The following is a 17695-nucleotide window of genomic DNA, read 5'->3' on the forward strand; positions in this document are numbered from 1 at the left end:
ACAGGAGGTAACTGCATTATGAGTTATTTCCTATGTACATCTACCTAAGAATAAGTCCTGTTGAACTTAGAGGAACTTACTTCTGAATAGCCATGCATAGGATAGTGCTATAAAAATCATAGCAGTGCTTGGTTAGAACACAAAATATGTGGTTGCTAAGAATCTGTTCACTTATCAGTCCAGGCCAAAATGCTTGGTTTTAAGCCATTTTAACCCTTCACCAATGTGCTCTTCCAAGCTCACATTCCCAGCAGGGTCACACTCCTGTCTAAGTGACACCTACACTGTCTTGGTCATGTCCAGAGAATAGAAGATGGCAGGATCCCCAAGGACGTGCTCTACAGGGAGCAGGCTTCAGGTATCAGGCTCATTGACAGACCAGCTCTGCGTTACAAAGATGTCTAAAAGTGTGACTTGTCAGTAGGGTTAGTATAATTTAATTAGACTCCTCAAGTGAAAATGATGCACACATGACTTGTAAAAATGGAGATAACACCATATGAGAAAATGTTTCATATGTATTCTCATTCTTTGCTCTGATTTACAAGCATTTGAATGGTGAGCCCTGAGGATGCAACCACATGGGGAAAGTACCATATTTTTGCATGTGTAAGACACCCCCATGTATAAAACGACCCCCTTTTTTTTACCTCAAATTAAGAAGATGCACCATGCACTATCTGTGTATAAGACGACCCCTTATTTTAAACTTCAAAAATTTAGGGAAAAAATATAGTCTTATACATGGAAAAATATGGTAAGTATGACTTGGGTCTATTTGTGGCAGTGTCACAACCTCCTGGCAGAAATTTGCTTAAGCGTGCTGGCGTGCTTTTCATGCTTACATGAATTGCATCCGTGAATCTGCTAGGTCAGACCTAATAAAAATAGTTTACGACCAATAAAGTGTCTCGATCATTGTGGTGTTGTATAAACAATATTAAAAACATAAGACTGGACTTGCCTGCAGGCTTGCAGTTTAAGGAGACAAGAGGGAAATAAAGGGTAAAAAGCTCCAGGAAAAAAAGATGCGTGAGGGTGATAGATTATCTATTCCCTATGGCAGCAAAAAAAGAACTCAGGAGATGGTTTGTTTTTAATTTATTTATGTTTTCCTACATTTACACCCCATCTTTCCTCCAGTGAGTTCTAGCGGGCGCATGTGGTTCTTCCCCTTCCCCTTTTGTCCTCACAATGCTCTGTGAGGTAGGATAGGCTGAGAGACGGTGACTAGCCTAAGATCACCAAGTGAGGTTCATGGCTGAGTGTGGATTTGAACCCTGTTCTCCCAGGTCCTAGTCCAGCACTCTTAACCATCACACCACACTGGCCCTCCCATCCTGCTGGTCTTTGCAAGTGGACTTATGCTTTGGGTCTCATAAAAAACATTAAGCTTTGCATACATTTCTAGCTAGCACAGCTACAATGCCTCTTAAAAGTGTCGCTGCACAGGGGGTGGGACTTGAGGAAGAACTACAGTACCATGGTTCTTCTTCAGACGTGGCCAAAGGCTTGAACGGCAGTGCACAGTTTCACATAAGATTAGCACCACATGCAACTGACGGCATCCCCTCTCACTTTGGTAAATGATCAGGTTTCTTTTAGCCATATTTCATGCAGACCTGGCATCTACCTACATTGCGGCGTTGTTGTTGCTCATCTTTGAGAGTCTCTGAGTGAGGGACTGAAGTAAACTGCATCTCTGGGTTTACAGTACTTAACCAGAAGCTGAATTCATTGGTAAAAAATTGGCATGTCCCTCGCTGACCCTGGCATTCAATGAAGGGTGCTGATCTGAAGTCCTCAAGGCAGCTTCCAGTTGACATGAGAGACTGTCCACCTCCCTGGTCACCAGATCCAGTGTGCTGAAAGAAACAGGCAAAAGAGGTGGAAGTTATCTCACCCTGTACAGTTTTACTCAGTAGCCAATCACACTGAACTCAGTGAGACTCATCTGGATGAGACTGCATAGTGAACACAATATAACTTTCTTACAACTAAATCTCTTTTAGATCATAGTACTGTCCAACAGAGTTTGCATTTCTCATAAGGCAAAATGAATACTCACACATACAGTGTTACTGTTTTCCTGCCACCTTTCTACCTCTTGTGAAGTATCTGTGGGTGTGGTTTTTTGCTTGAGTGCACACTGCATTCCCTTACATTGCATTGCACCAATTCTGACTGAACGAGCGTTCTTAATATTTTAAATGACACGAGTTACAAGATAAGCAACTCCTTCCTCTCAGTAGAAAGACAACAGTTTTACATAGCACAAAGACAGATAATGACATAGCTTCTGGTTTTGCTATAGCTTTTGCAGTTTTCATTTTGGGGTGTGAATGGTGATAAAGAGAATTGATTTTGGCCTATGGTTTATGTCAAAACCAATCTTCATTTAATTAGAACTTGGATCTAATTGTTGGTTGGCAGGATACTCTGGACTCAATTCAAAGTCTTGTGTTTGATCTTTGAAATTCTTCAGCGCTCAAGAACACAGTACCTAAATAACCTGCATCTTCTTCCTATACATAATTACCTGTGCCCACAGTTTGCTTTATTTATAGAAATATTTGCATTAAAATATCATAAATATCAAAGTGGTTCCTAGTGATGCCAGACTTAGTACAGACACCTGATCAACACACCCAAACACTTGAGCTCATTGATCTGCCAGTCTCAGCCTCCAGGAGTAATTCTACTGAATGGCTATATTTTATAACACCAAACATAAAACCACAAATGACAAATCAGTTGAGCATTTTGCAGATCTTGCTGACAGCTCAATCCTATGCATGTCTACTCAGAAGAATGTCCCACTAAGTGCAGCTGAACCTTCTCCCAGGTAAGTGTGTTCTCATTCATTTTATTCAATTTACAGGCTCAGTTTCAGTTATTAGCTAGCATGGTTAGATCCAAAATAGTTCCATGGAAGAGCCAAGTAATATTCAATCTTACCATTAAAAATGAATAGCCTATCCATAGGCTTCCCCAGTTTGATGGGCAGGGAGGAATGGATTGATCTTGACTATGAACTGCAACAGCTTGGGCGGGAGCTTCACAGACAGCACACCTGCTAATGTAAGGTTGTATTTCTTCTTCAGAGAGGGGCATCATGGGCAAAGGAGCTGCGCTAGACAGCCAGTAAGATTTATCATTTCGACTTGCATAGTAGCAGACCTGATGAACATTGCAATAGGCAAAGGGCATGGTGCTGAACACAGGGAGACAAGATCCAGCAAGACCTAGAAAAGATGGTGGGGGACATGCACACATATAATTACCAATCCAAAACACTTTAAGTTATTATTAAAGAATAGTTTAAGTTAGTCTTGAGCCTTATTCCACACCAGCACTATGCAGCCAGGAAAATTATTGATGTATTAAGGATTTTGGGTGGGTTTACAGTATCTGGAGGTGTCTGGAAATTTCAACAGCAATCATTGTCACCTGTGTCCAAGAAACGCTAGCTATGGAGAACACATGTTCTCATGCTCTCTCTCTCTCTCTCTCTCTCTCTCTCTCTCTGTGTGTGTGTGTGTGTGTGTGTTAAAATGTAATTCACTACCTTCAAAATTGGGAAAGGTGAGTGAGAGTACCATACACTAAACATAAAAAGTCCCAGATTCAAATCCCTGGCACCTCTAGATATTGCTGGAAAATACCTTTGTCTGAATCGGAGTACAAAAGCTATTATTAAAGGACTGCAAATTTGCTGCTGTGCTTAATTCCTAAAATTCAACTTGTAGCACCTTGGGATTGAATGACCAGTTCCCTTCAGAACTTGCTTGTTTTAAAACAAATGTCTTTTCTGCTGATGTTGTACCGTGATTTTAATGTCCTGGTCCATTTCATTGTTAAAGTAATGCTTAAAATTAGCAAATAAATATATAGTAACTTGCAGGTGTGCTCAAGCATATAAAAATCTGTTGCAAATAGACCAAAAATTAAACCTCCCAGGTTTACCACAGACAACAAGGATGCGTTTTGCATCCAGCAGAAATAATGAAGGTTTGAATGGGGAAAGAAGAGCCTCTGCAGGGAAGCGCAGGTTGAATAGCATAGGTTGAGACTCTTGCGCTAAGGCTCTCGAAGAACGGCCCTAGCTGGTCACATCAATTTCTAAGCATGCTTTATAGATAGCACATATGACAATGAAAGGTTGGCCAATTCAAATATTGGCACCAAAAAGATAATACCTACCACCCCAAATTTTAATGTTATATGCAACCATTTGCAATGAAAAGTGCAGAAAACCACTGCAATTTCTTTCTTTAAGGAGTGATATTGCAGTCCTCACCAAGATCTTGATTATGGGCCTTCTCCTGCCCTTCAAGATACAGCAGGCTATATCCAGTCCACAACCTTGGCATTCCCTCTGGGCACAGTGGCACTTGATCTGATTGACTATGAACAACAATCAGGAACCCACCGGCAGCTATTGTGTCAGGCCCTGGTGGACCTGGCATTCCAATTTCACCTGGAAAACCTTGCAGAGAAAAGGTAGAGAATATTAAAAAGATGCTTTTCTATTCTTCAGAACAGGCTTGATCGAAGCATGCAAGATCCTAGGGCCTCAGGTTTTGAATTTAAAACCAATCCTCAGGTTGGAGGCAACAAAATCTTAAGTCACATTACAGCTGTGTTGTGAGAAGGCAGTTGTTTCTGGAAATGCAACACACAGGGAAAGGGGGCTTATCTCCCCTACCTAACCACAAATGCTGTCCCCCCACAAACTATGAGCCTTAGAAAGAATTCCCACTGGTGCCAATGGAAACTATTTTTCTAAGGCTTGCTGCTACACTGGGTGGAGCAATTCTTGTTGCGATTATGGCTGGGGCACGGATGAACTAAGCCTCCTGTGCTCTGTGTTCATAACCACTTCGGTGCCTGTAAGTAATTAAAGAGGGGGGATGAAAATAAAAGCTACATGTTACACATTCAGCATAACATATAACTTGGCTGTTAGATTCTTTGATATGATATAATACCAGCTGAGCAGCTGAATGCAGGTTTTATTAACAGTTTAGGCCAAGAGCCATTATAACCAGTGCAAAAAGTAAAAGAAATCATTTGCAAAGCTAGTACTTTCCCCAGAAGTATGGCAAATGCTGCTTGTGGCAGAATACTTACCTTGTAGTCCTGTGTATCCTTTTTCTCCAATGTTACCTTCATCACCAGGGGGTCCTGGTGGCCCAGGCAAGCCATCTTGACCCTGTTGACCCAATAACCCTTCTTCTCCTTTCTCTCCTGAAATATAATACAGTGCATTCATGTCTAATTGCAACTATAATTAGTTATTGTATTAATAGATCACAAATCTAACATTAAACAGTTATGCATGTTTTCTCTGAAGTAGTAATAGTTTCATCTTTCTTGGAATTATTCGAAACAGTCCTTTCCTTTAAAAAAAAAAAGCCTTAAAATACTGTATATTTCACACACTCCTTGCTCTAGAATTCTTGGCCATTTTATTAAAACCAGGGATGAGGAACCTGTGACCCTCTGGATCCAGCTGCCATAGTTGAGGAAATCAGGTGAAGTGGAGGGATTTGGGGATTAGTTGAGCTTCCTTTCCAAGCCATGTCACTGTATCAGAAGAATGTACTAGTTTAAAACAGGGATGGGGAACTTGTGGCTGTGAGGAGGAGCTGCCACTGTTTGTTTGTTCTGCTACAACCTATTGAAATGTTTACACAGTGCATAGTTAAACCACGGAACTCATTATCCCCAAATGTAGTGATGATCACCAACTTGGAGGGATTTTAACAGGGAAACTTTAGACTGATTCAGCAGGGCTCTTACGTTCTTAAAGTGCTATGATAAGTTGTGGTCTCTTTTGTAAAGATATCCGATTGGTATCAGATAAAAAATATGTGCTTAAATAATAGAATGAATAGGAAATGTAATAGAGGAGGTTGATGTTCTTCATGAATGCAACCCAAACTGAAGCCAACATGGAGTTGTGTAGACTTCACCAGGATAGGTGAGCTGAAAGGATGATACATTGTGATTCTGTCTCTTCCCTACCACAAATGTTGCAGACACACAGAATTACTTACCTGGGGGACCAGGGAAGCCTGCTGGCCCTCTTAATCCCACGGCACCTGGTGATCCTCTTGGGCCCAATACACCAGGAGGCCCTGGAATCTTGGGACATAAGGAATAATCAACACTTCCAGGTTCTCCTGGGTCACCTGAAACATGAAAGGACTTTAAAACAGGAGTTAGGTCATAATCATATACACACTTACCTGGAATTGAGTCACACTGAATTCAGTGGAACTTGTTTCTGAGCAGGCATGTAAGGGATTGTACTGTTAAATAGAAAGGTTGGACCCAGAAACAAGGTTGGTAGGCAGAGAATTTATATAGACTCCCAATGTACTTCAGTATGTACCAAGCGTTTGACAAACCACCCTTTTATGTTATTGCTGTAGGTTCAAGTGCATAAATGACCTAACACAAATAAATAAACAGGAGGGAGAGATCAAGTGTATAATGTGATTGGCTTTCCACATAACACTATGCTTTTGCTGCAGCAGTAGCATTTGCGTTATATAGACTTTATTGGAGAATGACTTTGTTACAAGAGGAGGGTCCCACTTGAGGAAAAGCAAATGTATATTCACTTTATTTTTTTTATTTAAAAAAAGGAATGATACATTCCAGTGCTAGCGATTTGCACACATTTTCCTCTAGTGTTAGGAAAAGTAAAAAATATGTAAGGGCTCAAATATCACAGGATGTCACAGGACATAGATGATAGGGAACACTGTACAGAATTGTAATATAGAATTTCACTCTGGCACCTAAAAACACCATCTTACTGCCCAGGAAATTCAGTATATTTTCCAGTACTGGTCTGTGAGCTCCACTGCAGCAGCATGCAGCCATGGGAATTTTCAGAGAAGTAATAGAGGGTCATGACTTTTATGGCACGGAAGTGCAGAGTAAATCACAACATGCTTAGAGGGCTGATCACATGCCCCACTTCCACATGTTCATTTAAAAATCCATTCCATTTCTGCTTCTTATTTTGCATGAAAATTTGCATTTAAATATGTATTAAAAATATTTTTTCTTCCCTAAGTAAGTATTTCTAAGCACATTATTATCTAAAGTATACATGTTAGAACACATTTTGATGATTTTTTGAGCAGAGAATTAGACCACAAAAGTGCTAAATCTGAAGGATAGCTACCGGTACCTCCCAATCTGCAAATTAGTTCAGAAGATGTGGATCAGATCAGTTATTAGCAATTTGAACAAAAAAACAAAGATCTTAGCATGAAGAAAAATAAATTGACACTCAGAAAAACCTTTTCACTTAAAAAACGACGACACCAAAGCACTCACCCTTCTCTAATCTTACCTCTGCAACCTGGTGGATTGAATGCCGAGAATCAATTTGTGACAGTCATTTCACATGCAGGAGGGAGACCAGCACCGTGCAGATGGTTTAGAACAAGAATGCAATGAGAACAGTGATAGCTTTTGCACATGGCATTATCATTTCCCCTAACATGATTGTGACAAAACATGGGAGCATCTTTCTACAGTGAGTGAATGTCTTCAAAAAATACTGTCTACATGATAAAAAATGGATAAATGCCTCCATGAAGGATAAGGAAATGGGTGGCCAAGGCTACCCATCTCCTCCAAAGGTGGTGTGAAGCAGCTTGTTTTCCCTCACTGGAGTGATGGCAATGAAATCCTCCCCAAAGCACCTGGCTCAGCTTCCTTAAGACTTTTTAGCAAGGACTAGGCTGCGTCATCCTCGTTCCCAGCTAGTGAAAACCCAAAGGGTCCCTAACTAGCCCACCCAATGCCCCAAAATGTGGAGATCAAGGAGAGAAAAGAGGAACCGAAAGAGGAAACAGTGAAGGAAAATAAGTATTTTTTTAAAAGGTCTTAATTTGGTCAGACTGTAGGAGCCTGACCAATGCTCTGCCTATTGATTCAGACAGAGCTGCTCTGGGAGGCGGGAGGCGATTCCTCCAAAAAGAAGTCCTGTGCTCCGCCTTTTGAGCCCTGTAGGAAGCACCAGCCCAATGGTGGGAAATGCCATTTTCTATAGGCTGCCATGAGCCTTCGTTTTCACTGTCCTCTGACTTTGCAATCTTCCTTTCAGCTTGATTGCAACACTGCTGGACTAACAACTCTTTCAAGAAAAGAGTACCATTAAATATCTATCTTGCCTTTACTAGAAATTAATATGTAAGTAAATGGAAAACAAGCAAATGTTAATAGCTTACAATTCAGGAAGCATTATTACAGTTATAAGTATTATTACTGTATTATTCTTCAGCACCCTTTTCAGGCATTCCTTTTGTATACAATAGGTCCTAGATCTTAATTTGAAAAAATTAAATGGTAGATTTAAAAAATCAAACTCTTTCATAAACTGTGTTCATTTGTCACTTAAGTCAGCATTTGAACAGGTGAGTGAAGGCCTCATGTATATGCATAGCATTTAACCTGCAGACCTGCTACATGACAGACTGTGTTGCTGAACCAGTACTCAGCCAATTGAACAATGTGACCCACGTTGCTATGAAAGTACAGAGTAGAACTTCAATGCTACTGGCAAAGTCTCCTCTTCCAGATGTGGCATAGCAGTCATATGTATAAGTAGAGACGGGTTTAAAAAGCAGGAGGCAGGACTTGGGATGCACTGTATTAGCTGCCTAATCCTATTTGCAGTGTGGATCTGCTCCATTCTTCTGGCCTAGGATATTTGCTTTATGTGTGGGTTGCAACTAAGAAAACCTACTGCAATGCACTAGACCAGGCTTCCTCAACCTCAGCCCTCCAGATGTTTTTGGCCTACAACTCCCATGATTCCTAGCTAGCAGGACCAGTGGTCAGGGATGATAGGAATTGTAGTCTCAAAAGATCTGGAGGGCCGAGGTTGAGGAAGCCTGCACTAGACATGTAGCTGGGTAGACCATTGCAAGACTGCTGCAAACATGACCAAATGTGAATTCAGAATGGCTACTTCATACAGCAAGGTATAAAAAAATGTTAGGTATTACCTTTGGGACCCATACGACCAGTTGATCCTCGCAAACCTTGATCTCCAGGCTCTCCAGGGGCACCAGGTGGTCCCTGTGGGCCAGGGTTTCCTGTTGGACCTTAACAATGAGAATTCAGATGAATTAAGAAAGTTCTGTTATTGGATCTGCTGTATGCTAAACTCATTATCTCAAGCCATACCTTTTGAGCCTTCTCTTCCTTGATTTCCCGAGATACCTTTAGGTCCAGGTTTGCCAGGAGGACCAGGAACCCCAGGTGCCCCCAAAGCCCCACAGTCACCTGGGTCTCCTTTAATGAGAATAGTCTTCCCTGGAGGACCAGGTTTGCCAGGGAGACCTGGAATGAAAATTAAGTACTGTTGGAATAAGCATACTAAGCAAGGATAGTGGGCCGAAGCAGGCTTGTGCACATGTCTCCTTAACAATTGGGGGGTGGGGATTATGGTCTTTGGATAGGAAGACAGAACAGTATTCAGTATCCTTTGGTTGGATCATAAGAACACAGGAAGTTGCCATACAGAGTATGACTACTGACCCTTGTAGTTCGGTAATACTTCCACGTAGGGTGGGGAATGTGGTGACCTCCAGATGTTGTTGGACTACAGCTCCTATCAGCTCCAGAAAGCATGCCAATAATCAAGGAAGATGGGAGTTGTAGGGCACATCTGGACAGCACCATCCTGGCTATACTGACTGAGAATATCCTTCCAAAGTTGTCCACCACCACCCCCAGTCCTACTTGGGAGATCCTGAGAAGTGAACCTGGGAGATTCATTCAACATTATTTACCACTTACAGTAGTTTTGCCCTTCAACCTGAATCTTCAATTTCTCATATTTGGTTTAGGAACAACCAACAGTTTATATATAATATTTGTATGTTGTTTTTTTAAAAAAGTCTGCTTCAGTGCCAAAGGCCTTCAAAGTGGTTTACAGAATAAAGGCATAGCAGAGTTAATTATTTGATTACTTTCTCCAAAAGGAGGACCCCCTCCTGCTCTCAAACTCAATTGGAAAATAACATTTCTGCTACATGTCTAGCACATAGGAGGGTGTGTTCTACTTTAACTGCTTTATTATGCCAGTCCTACCTCTAACACCATCTAATCCAGCAGGGCCTTGGTCACCTGGAGGCCCAGGAAGTATATTTACAGAAGGCTGTCCCATAGGACCGGCAGGCCCAGAAACACCTGGCTTGCCTGAAAGAAAAAGAGATTTTATTGTGCTGTTTTATATTTTAAGGCAAAGGTAAAGGGGTCCCTGACCATCAGGTCCAGTCGTGTCAGACTCTGGGGTTGTGGCACTCATCTCGCTCTACAGGATGAGGGAGCCGGCGTTTGTCCGCAGACAGCTTCTGGGTCATGTGGCCAGCATGACAAAGCAGCTTCTGGAGAACCAGAGCAGCGCACGGAAACGCCGTTTACCTTCCCGCTGGAGCGGTCCCTATTTATCTACTTGCACTTTGATGTGCTTTTGAACTGCTAGGTGGGCAGGAGCTGGGACCGAGCGACGGGAGCTCACCCCGTGGCAGGGATTCGAACTGCCGACCTTCTGATCAGCAAGCCCTAGACTCTGTGGTTTAACCCACAGCGCCACCTGGGTCCCTGTTTTATATTTTAGGAGATACCAAAATGTTGAATACTTGTATTGACCAATAGGAACCTCACTGCAAATGCATTTTACTCTATGTTGTGTGGATTCTATAGTTTGTTTGTGTGGCAGAACCATTCTTTCTTTCCAGCACCATATATATCTAAGATAACACAAATGTTTCCCATAGTGCATTTCCTTTGCTTTAATTATTTGTGAAATCTGCTTACATGAGTGTTCCAGAAACCTATTGGCTGTTGTTCGTGACATTTAATAAGAAACAAACATCAACATCCTGCTCTTCAATGGGGTAGTAATAGATTAGCTGCTTTCCTCCCATGGAGAAAACTGCTTCTTACCAGGAGGACCTAATAGTCCTGCATCTCCAGGGGGACCCGGACGGGAAATTCCTGGTAGCCCAGGTTCTCCTCTGTTGCCTTTTGGCCCAGGTTCTCCTATGCATCCTGCAGGCCCCATTTCACTTAAACCTTTATAAAGGGAATAGTAAATGCACACAGAATGAAACTTCATAATGAATTGAAAGACATATGCATAACGTAGACACCCAAGCACTTCCTTTCCAGGTGAAGCTATCCAAGGTTGGCCAACTCTTTCTCAATGTCCATGCTTGTTCATGTGGGTCTGAGGCAAGTCAGTTGCTCTTTCATAGCCTAATCTGCCTCAAAGAGTTGCAGTGAGAATAAATTTGTGGGGTGGGGATTGAGAAGAGAGCATGGCCCTTTGGAGGACACATGCGATAAAAATGATTTAAAAAATAATAATTTGAGAAATTATGGTCCCTATGGCCCCTAAGTCACTATATAGGGGTGCCTTGCCCAGGATATTCAGCTTTCCCCTTCAGCCTCAGCCCCCTTTATCCCCCCCCAAAAGACCGCTCAAGATCAGTAAGCACTTCAGAGCAATACCCCATGAAGCATGGGGGCTTTTGCTGGAGGATAATATTTGCAACTGCAGCATGTGTGCTTTTCGCACATACTTTTAGGCTTTGGGTTCCAATATATGAGTATGGTCCTATCAGGCATATATCTGTTTGAAATGTTAGAGATAACCTGGTTTGCAAAAGGACAATTCTCCATAGCTGTTGCCCTCAATAGAAATTCCACGACACTGTTTTTAAAGCCCGGGCTGATTTTCACCATGCTAGCATTAACTAGTGTCAGCTGAAACCAAACCTCATATAAAATTTAAAATCTATTGTTTATTAAAATTAATGCCAGTTGGCGGCTTAATATTTGATTGAGCCTCTAACTAGTAATTCCATTCGTATTTATTTTTTCAAATTATAATTTTATAATAGTAGTTTCATTATTTACCTGGAGATCCTGGCAAGCCCTTTTGACCCTGTAGTCCATTCAGGCCATTTAATCCAGGCGGTCCCGAAAGGCCTTTGAAATATTGCAAGACAGAGAAAAAGAATGGAGGGGACAATATGATGCAATTCCAACAAGGTTGTGTACACCCCCTGCTCTGCAATTAGCCTGAGAAGGAAAGCACCAGTGGGAGCTTCCCCCCTTTAGGTTAATGGCTGTGCAAGGGGTTATCTTTGTCAGCATCTATGCTGGAGAAGAAAGAAGAGTGTACAAAACAGAGTTCTCTGAGGCAGATTTAATAGTCCCTTCAGGAGCTGTTGGCATGAGCTCCCTGGCTTAGGCTTCTGTGTTTCTGCCTTCCCTCAGGGCACACTTGAAAAACTTAGTCCCAAGGAGGGTAGAGGAGCAGCTAACTCAACAGTTTTTTTCAGGCCACCAATAGTCATTTTAGGAGCTGATGATATGTGCTCCCTGGCCTGCGCTTCTCCACTTCTGCGTTCCTTCAAAGCACAGAGTAATATATAATTTATGTTATCACCTTTAGTCCACATCATTACATTCACTGCCACATGTTTTTCACAATAGTTACCTTTTCTCCCAGGACTGCCAGGTAATCCTCGAAAACCTGGAGCTCCCAAAAGACCAGGATTACCTTGTTCACCTGGTGCTCCTGGAATGCCTGCAGCTCCTTGGATACCTGCGGGTTGAAGACACAATCCTCATAATTAAACAACACTTACATTTTCTCCATAATATTCAGTATATATTATTGATTATGCTGGTTGCTAGAAATGACATTACTGTATTGTTAATTCCCTCTCCTGTATGCCCCAAGTTGATGTACAAAATATAGTAAAAGTAAATAATTACAAAACAGCAAGATGAGTTTAAAAGAAATACAGCATGGACCTTCCCATTCAGCAAGGAAAGCTTGTTGGACTTTTCCCCACAGGGGTTAGGATGATCATGGGCACAATCCCATCTTGACTTTCATATATTTTCTGGTTTGATTGCATGTTGATGTTTCCTTTTCCACTGATGTCATTATGGCCCATTAATAAGCTCATTAATTTTTCTTTCACTTCCACCTCACCTGGGAAGCCAGGTGTTCCTGAGTATCCAGTTAGACCTTTGGGTCCCTGTCTTCCTGGTCTCCCTTGAACACCTGTGATTCCTTGGTCTCCTGGTAATCCATCAAGTCCTTAAACCAAACCATACAAACAAAGTAACTCTTACTGTAATACATTTTTAGTGAAACTTTTTTAAAATCGTAAATTCCATGCATACACAAGCATGTGTGACTGCTCAAGCAAAGTGTATTAGCTTTTCGGAAACACATTAGTATATTGTCTTCTGCAGCTTCCTTCCATGAGCGGAATAGAGCAGGATGTAATGGAGTGAAGGCATCTCACGCCACCATTCACCCACTATTTGGTGTGGATGAAACTGTACTGAAAACCTACAGTATCTCACAACATCTGCTAATTTGCATTTATAAAGATTGAGCAGATGAAGGCAATGACTGACACAAAGGTAGGCAACAAGAGTCCCAAAGTAACAGCAGCGTAACTGAATATCCAAGGCTAGCACAAGGTTTGAAATGGCCCTAGCCATCTTATTGTCATCCCCTGCTGAGCCTACCAGGTGGCATAGGCAGTCAGTGGAAACAAGGACAAGAAGCTGTGTCGAAAAGAACTGCAACTCCTGCCTCAGGGTACTCAACTGGGTGACTTCAGCCATAGCCACCTCCATTCCTCCACAGTGTCTAAGGATTCTAGCATACCATTGCAGGCAGACACTACAATGGACTGGGGCCATAGGCTTCTCTCAGTGTTGGCCCAGAGTATCAACTGATGCTAGTTGTGACCCAAAACATCTAAAAAAAAAGTAGAATTGCTTTTCAGTTTCTCTTGTCAAATTTAAAGCTGTTTAAAGTGTTTCTTTCAATTCCCCACTCTATGAACAAAGGAGGAGATCTATCTAAAAAAGGTTGGAGGATGGCAAATTTTTGTTCTTGCTACTAGCATAGCCCCTAGGACTGCCATTCTACACACCAGTTTCATATGCATGCTGATATTTGCCATGGTGAACACTGAAGTGTGATGGGAGCTGCAGCTTTATAAACGTGCTACAAATGTGAGTGCATGTGCCCAACATAGCATTTCACTTCATGGTGATCAGCTGGAGACATGCAGGGAGCACATGAAAAATGTGTCTGTAGCATAAAGTATGGATTGGAATTAAATCATTGCTTCAAATCATGAAGCCATAAATGTCTGACTCAAATTAGTGAAAATATGGAAATACACAAGAAGATATACACTAGTTAGATAACTTGCCCATTGATAACCAAATGACCAAAAGAATCATCACCTGGCAATCCTCGATCGCCTGCAGGACCTTTCTTACCAGGCTGGCCATAAGAGACAGCTGGGTCACCTCTGTTACCTGCAAAAGTAGCATCTCGTGTATAAGTAGCTTCTGAAACCTTTAAACAACCTGTAGTTATTTCTTTAAAAAAATAAATTCCCTTTGTTTGCCAGTAGAGAATCTTTCAAGGGATCTTAATATATGTCAAATGGTTTCAGGATTACGGTCAATGATACTCTTACAAAAAAGAGCCTAAAATGTGCAACTACAGCAGCAGAACAAATGTGGATATTGGTGTTGACAGTGTCAATACAAACAGAGAAAGGTGCTTTACCTGCTTACTTATTAGGCAGGGGCACTAGTTCACAAAATGAATCTTCATATTTCTGATTCAATCACTTTGTGATGTTCAACTAATTATCATCCTGAAAGTTTGCAATAACATTTTACAATACTCATTTTGTTGTGCTCTCCAAATCATGTAACGCTATATAAAAACTAGTATGGCACTAGCCTTTTCCCTTCAGCATGATCTCTCAAATCTTTAATCAATGTATATAGCCAGCATGATAGTATTTTGTTACCAGAAATTATGTCTATTTGTATACAGTGGTACCTCGGTTGTCAAACGTAATTCGTTCCGGAAGACTGTTTGACTTCCGAAACGTTCGACAACCGAGGCGCAATGGGCGGTTGGCAAATTCCATTGAGAAAATGGAGAAATGCACCCCTTTCAATTTCCAAGGCATTCACTTCTGGGTTTTTGGTGTTCGGGTTCCGAATCGTTCAGCTTCTGAGATGCTCGAAAACCGAGGTTCCACTGTATTCATTTTTCCTAATGCATCGGCAGAAATCTGAACAGTAACTGTCACACGTAGATGTATTACCATTGCAGCATTACCTTTAGATCCTTTTGCACCATCAAGTCCTGAACTTCCTGGAATCCCTGGCAATCCCTGTGCACCCTAATTATTTTATCAAAAGAAGAATGCCCATCAATTATATGTAAAATTTACAGCACTTGTCTCTGCAAATTAAAAATAAATGAGGGTCTTGTTTTCTATATCAAATTCTGATCTTTTATAATACGAAGAACTGAAAGAAAGAGTTTGTGTGTAATTAGCAAGAATGTATATACAGTAAAATAGAAATTGCTTCAGCCTTCCTCTGGATCCCTGCCTTCTCCTTTCTGATCTCTACTCTTCCCACAGAAGGCTTTATGCTGCTTGAAGATTTTTAAGTGGTTAGTGTAAACTGTTCTGTAATACAGACCTATTAGTTTCTTGTTCATCTTGCTTCAAGACACTGATCATAATGAGAATTGCGCAAAACAATAAATATGATGATCATTAGCTTTGAGGTGGAAAAGCAAGTAAAAGGCAAATTTACTCATTTGTATTTGACCTGCTGGCTACTGCTTACCAGAAAGGAGAAGGGGGAGATGGTGGGCAGGTGGTATGGTTGCACCAGCAGAAGAGGTGGATTGGCTCTGCTGGTGGGTATGCACCACGGCAGCCTTGCCGCTGCCTTGCCTCTCTCCCTGCTACCCCTCCCAGCAACTCACCTGCCAGGAGGTCAGGTAAGCACCTCCACTCCACCATGCCATCCACTACTGATAAAAACTTATGTCCTACCCTTAATCCTACGACCCAAGGGCAGACTTAAAAACATAAAATGGCGAAAAGCAAAACACGCAATACAGCCTGACAGAAAATACAACTATTTAGTTGCCACTTATAACTGGAGACATTGACACCAAGAGAATGTGTGCCACAACTGCATACAGCATACTGACCCCCTCCTAGGCTTTCCTCAAGGGTCCCTCAGATAAATGGCTAAATGCAGCATTAGACTTTCAAACACTGTGACAATATTCTCACCCTACCTGGTCACCTTGTGGTCCTTGAAAACCAGTGATTCCTCTCAGTCCTGGGGGTCCTGGAAGACCGGGAGGCCCTTGAAAACCAGCCTGACCAGCATCGCCAAGTTCGCCTTTTCGAGTACCTGGAAGTGCATTTCTGCCTGGCAATCCTGGGATTCCTCTGAATCCGGTGTTGCCTTTATCACCTGAAATTATTTCAATAGCTTGTTGTAAGTTGTTACGTTTTCTAGTCACAGAAGGGAATGCAACCCCTCCCCCTCAAAACAAAACAAATCAGAAAAACTACAAAACCTGAAATTAAAAAGAATCTGTAGCATATTGTACATCAGAACAATTTTGCTGTGTGATACGTAGATACAACACAGTAGTAAGAGCCAGTGTTTTTTTCTGGGGGTACTCAAAGATACGTAGTACCAGCACATTCTTTTCCCCTAGAAGAAAAACACTGGTAAGATCTAGACAATAACTTTAAAAAACTTTAATAACCCTTAGGAGGAGAGGTTTCACTTTTTGTTGAAATGGTCTCATACTGAGGTCATATGAAAGGGATGTGTAGTACCGGTAAGTACCTAAGACCAATTAAGGTTTTTGACACTTGTAAAGTGAGTTTATATTGATTAGTCTCATTTTATATTGTAATCGCTGAATAGGGCTATAAGCTCAGTGGTAGAGCATCTGCTTTGCCTGCAAAAGGTTTCAGGTTCAGTCCCCACCATCTCTAGGTAGGACTGGGAAAGACTCCCTGTCTGAAACTCTGGGGAGCTGCTACCAATCCTTGTAGTCAATACCGAGCTAGATGGACCAATGGTCTGACTCAGTGTGAAGCAGCTTCCTGTGTTGTTTATCCTGGGACACTGCAGACACTGAACATGAATGATGAAGGCGGCGCCTAATCTCCTACAGCAAGCATAGTGCCTATCAGTAAATGCACACGGCTGGGTTCATATGATAAAGCAATAGCTCATGAGCAGTGGTTAGTTATTAACTGGCCAGTTCGTTGCTAATTGGCTAAGAAAACAACAGTCTGTCTGATTCACCTTTTAATTTCAGCAAATGTGTTCTAGTGAATAACTTTCAAAAACAACAGCTGCAGATGTATTAGTGCCTTCCAAAAATTAAATAGCACATGGAAGATGTCAGCTAGGGTCTGGACTTAACGTTACAGTTATTGGTTTCTGCGTAACCTGAAAACAAGCAGTTTGCTTACCCTGTGTTCCTGGGATGCCTTTATCACCAGGAAGGCCTGGCTCCCCTTTTTGTCCTTTCTCTTTCAATATGAAAACACAGCCGTCCTCTCCTGGAGGTCCTCTTTCGCCTTAAAGAAGTAGAATGTACTGAATGTAGGCAGAGATTTGCACAGGACAGCATAGCTGCCCGCCAACCCACCAATCCTACTATTGGGATTCCTAATTGCGTCATTAATGTTTACTGCTCTGGGCAGGTACCACATATTAAACATTTGCTTGGTGCTTAGAGGACGGGAAC

The 17695-nt window shown here is 41.8% G+C and overlaps 1 protein-coding gene across 2 annotated transcripts in view; it reads right to left on the reverse strand.

The window, feature by feature from the left end:
• Window positions 1-500: 500 nt before the first annotated feature.
• COL4A4 (collagen type IV alpha 4 chain) overlaps window positions 501-17695 on the reverse strand; it is a 69144-nt gene continuing 51949 nt past the window's right edge. Inside the window, exons 32-48 of one of the 2 annotated variants that reach the window (XM_033150282.1) lie at window positions 17418-17525; window positions 16214-16395; window positions 15230-15293; window positions 14332-14406; window positions 13052-13159; window positions 12548-12655; window positions 11962-12033; window positions 10987-11115; window positions 10129-10236; window positions 9220-9375; window positions 9039-9137; window positions 7376-7384; window positions 6063-6197; window positions 5134-5250; window positions 4301-4489; window positions 2959-3245; window positions 501-1865 (exon numbers count right to left, since the gene is read on the reverse strand). In XM_033150282.1, coding sequence (XP_033006173.1) covers window positions 1602-1865; window positions 2959-3245; window positions 4301-4489; window positions 5134-5250; window positions 6063-6197; window positions 7376-7384; window positions 9039-9137; window positions 9220-9375; window positions 10129-10236; window positions 10987-11115; window positions 11962-12033; window positions 12548-12655; window positions 13052-13159; window positions 14332-14406; window positions 15230-15293; window positions 16214-16395; window positions 17418-17525 — 2210 coding nt within the window. In that variant the 3' untranslated portion in view covers window positions 501-1601. The remainder of the gene's footprint in view (window positions 1866-2958; window positions 3246-4300; window positions 4490-5133; window positions 5251-6062; window positions 6198-7375; window positions 7385-9038; window positions 9138-9219; window positions 9376-10128; window positions 10237-10986; window positions 11116-11961; window positions 12034-12547; window positions 12656-13051; window positions 13160-14331; window positions 14407-15229; window positions 15294-16213; window positions 16396-17417; window positions 17526-17695) is intronic. The other variant, XM_033150281.1, reaches the window with a different exon arrangement.

This window comes from Lacerta agilis, chromosome 5 (genome assembly GCF_009819535.1).
Source record: "Lacerta agilis isolate rLacAgi1 chromosome 5, rLacAgi1.pri, whole genome shotgun sequence".
Taxonomy (NCBI): domain Eukaryota; kingdom Metazoa; phylum Chordata; class Lepidosauria; order Squamata; family Lacertidae; genus Lacerta; species Lacerta agilis.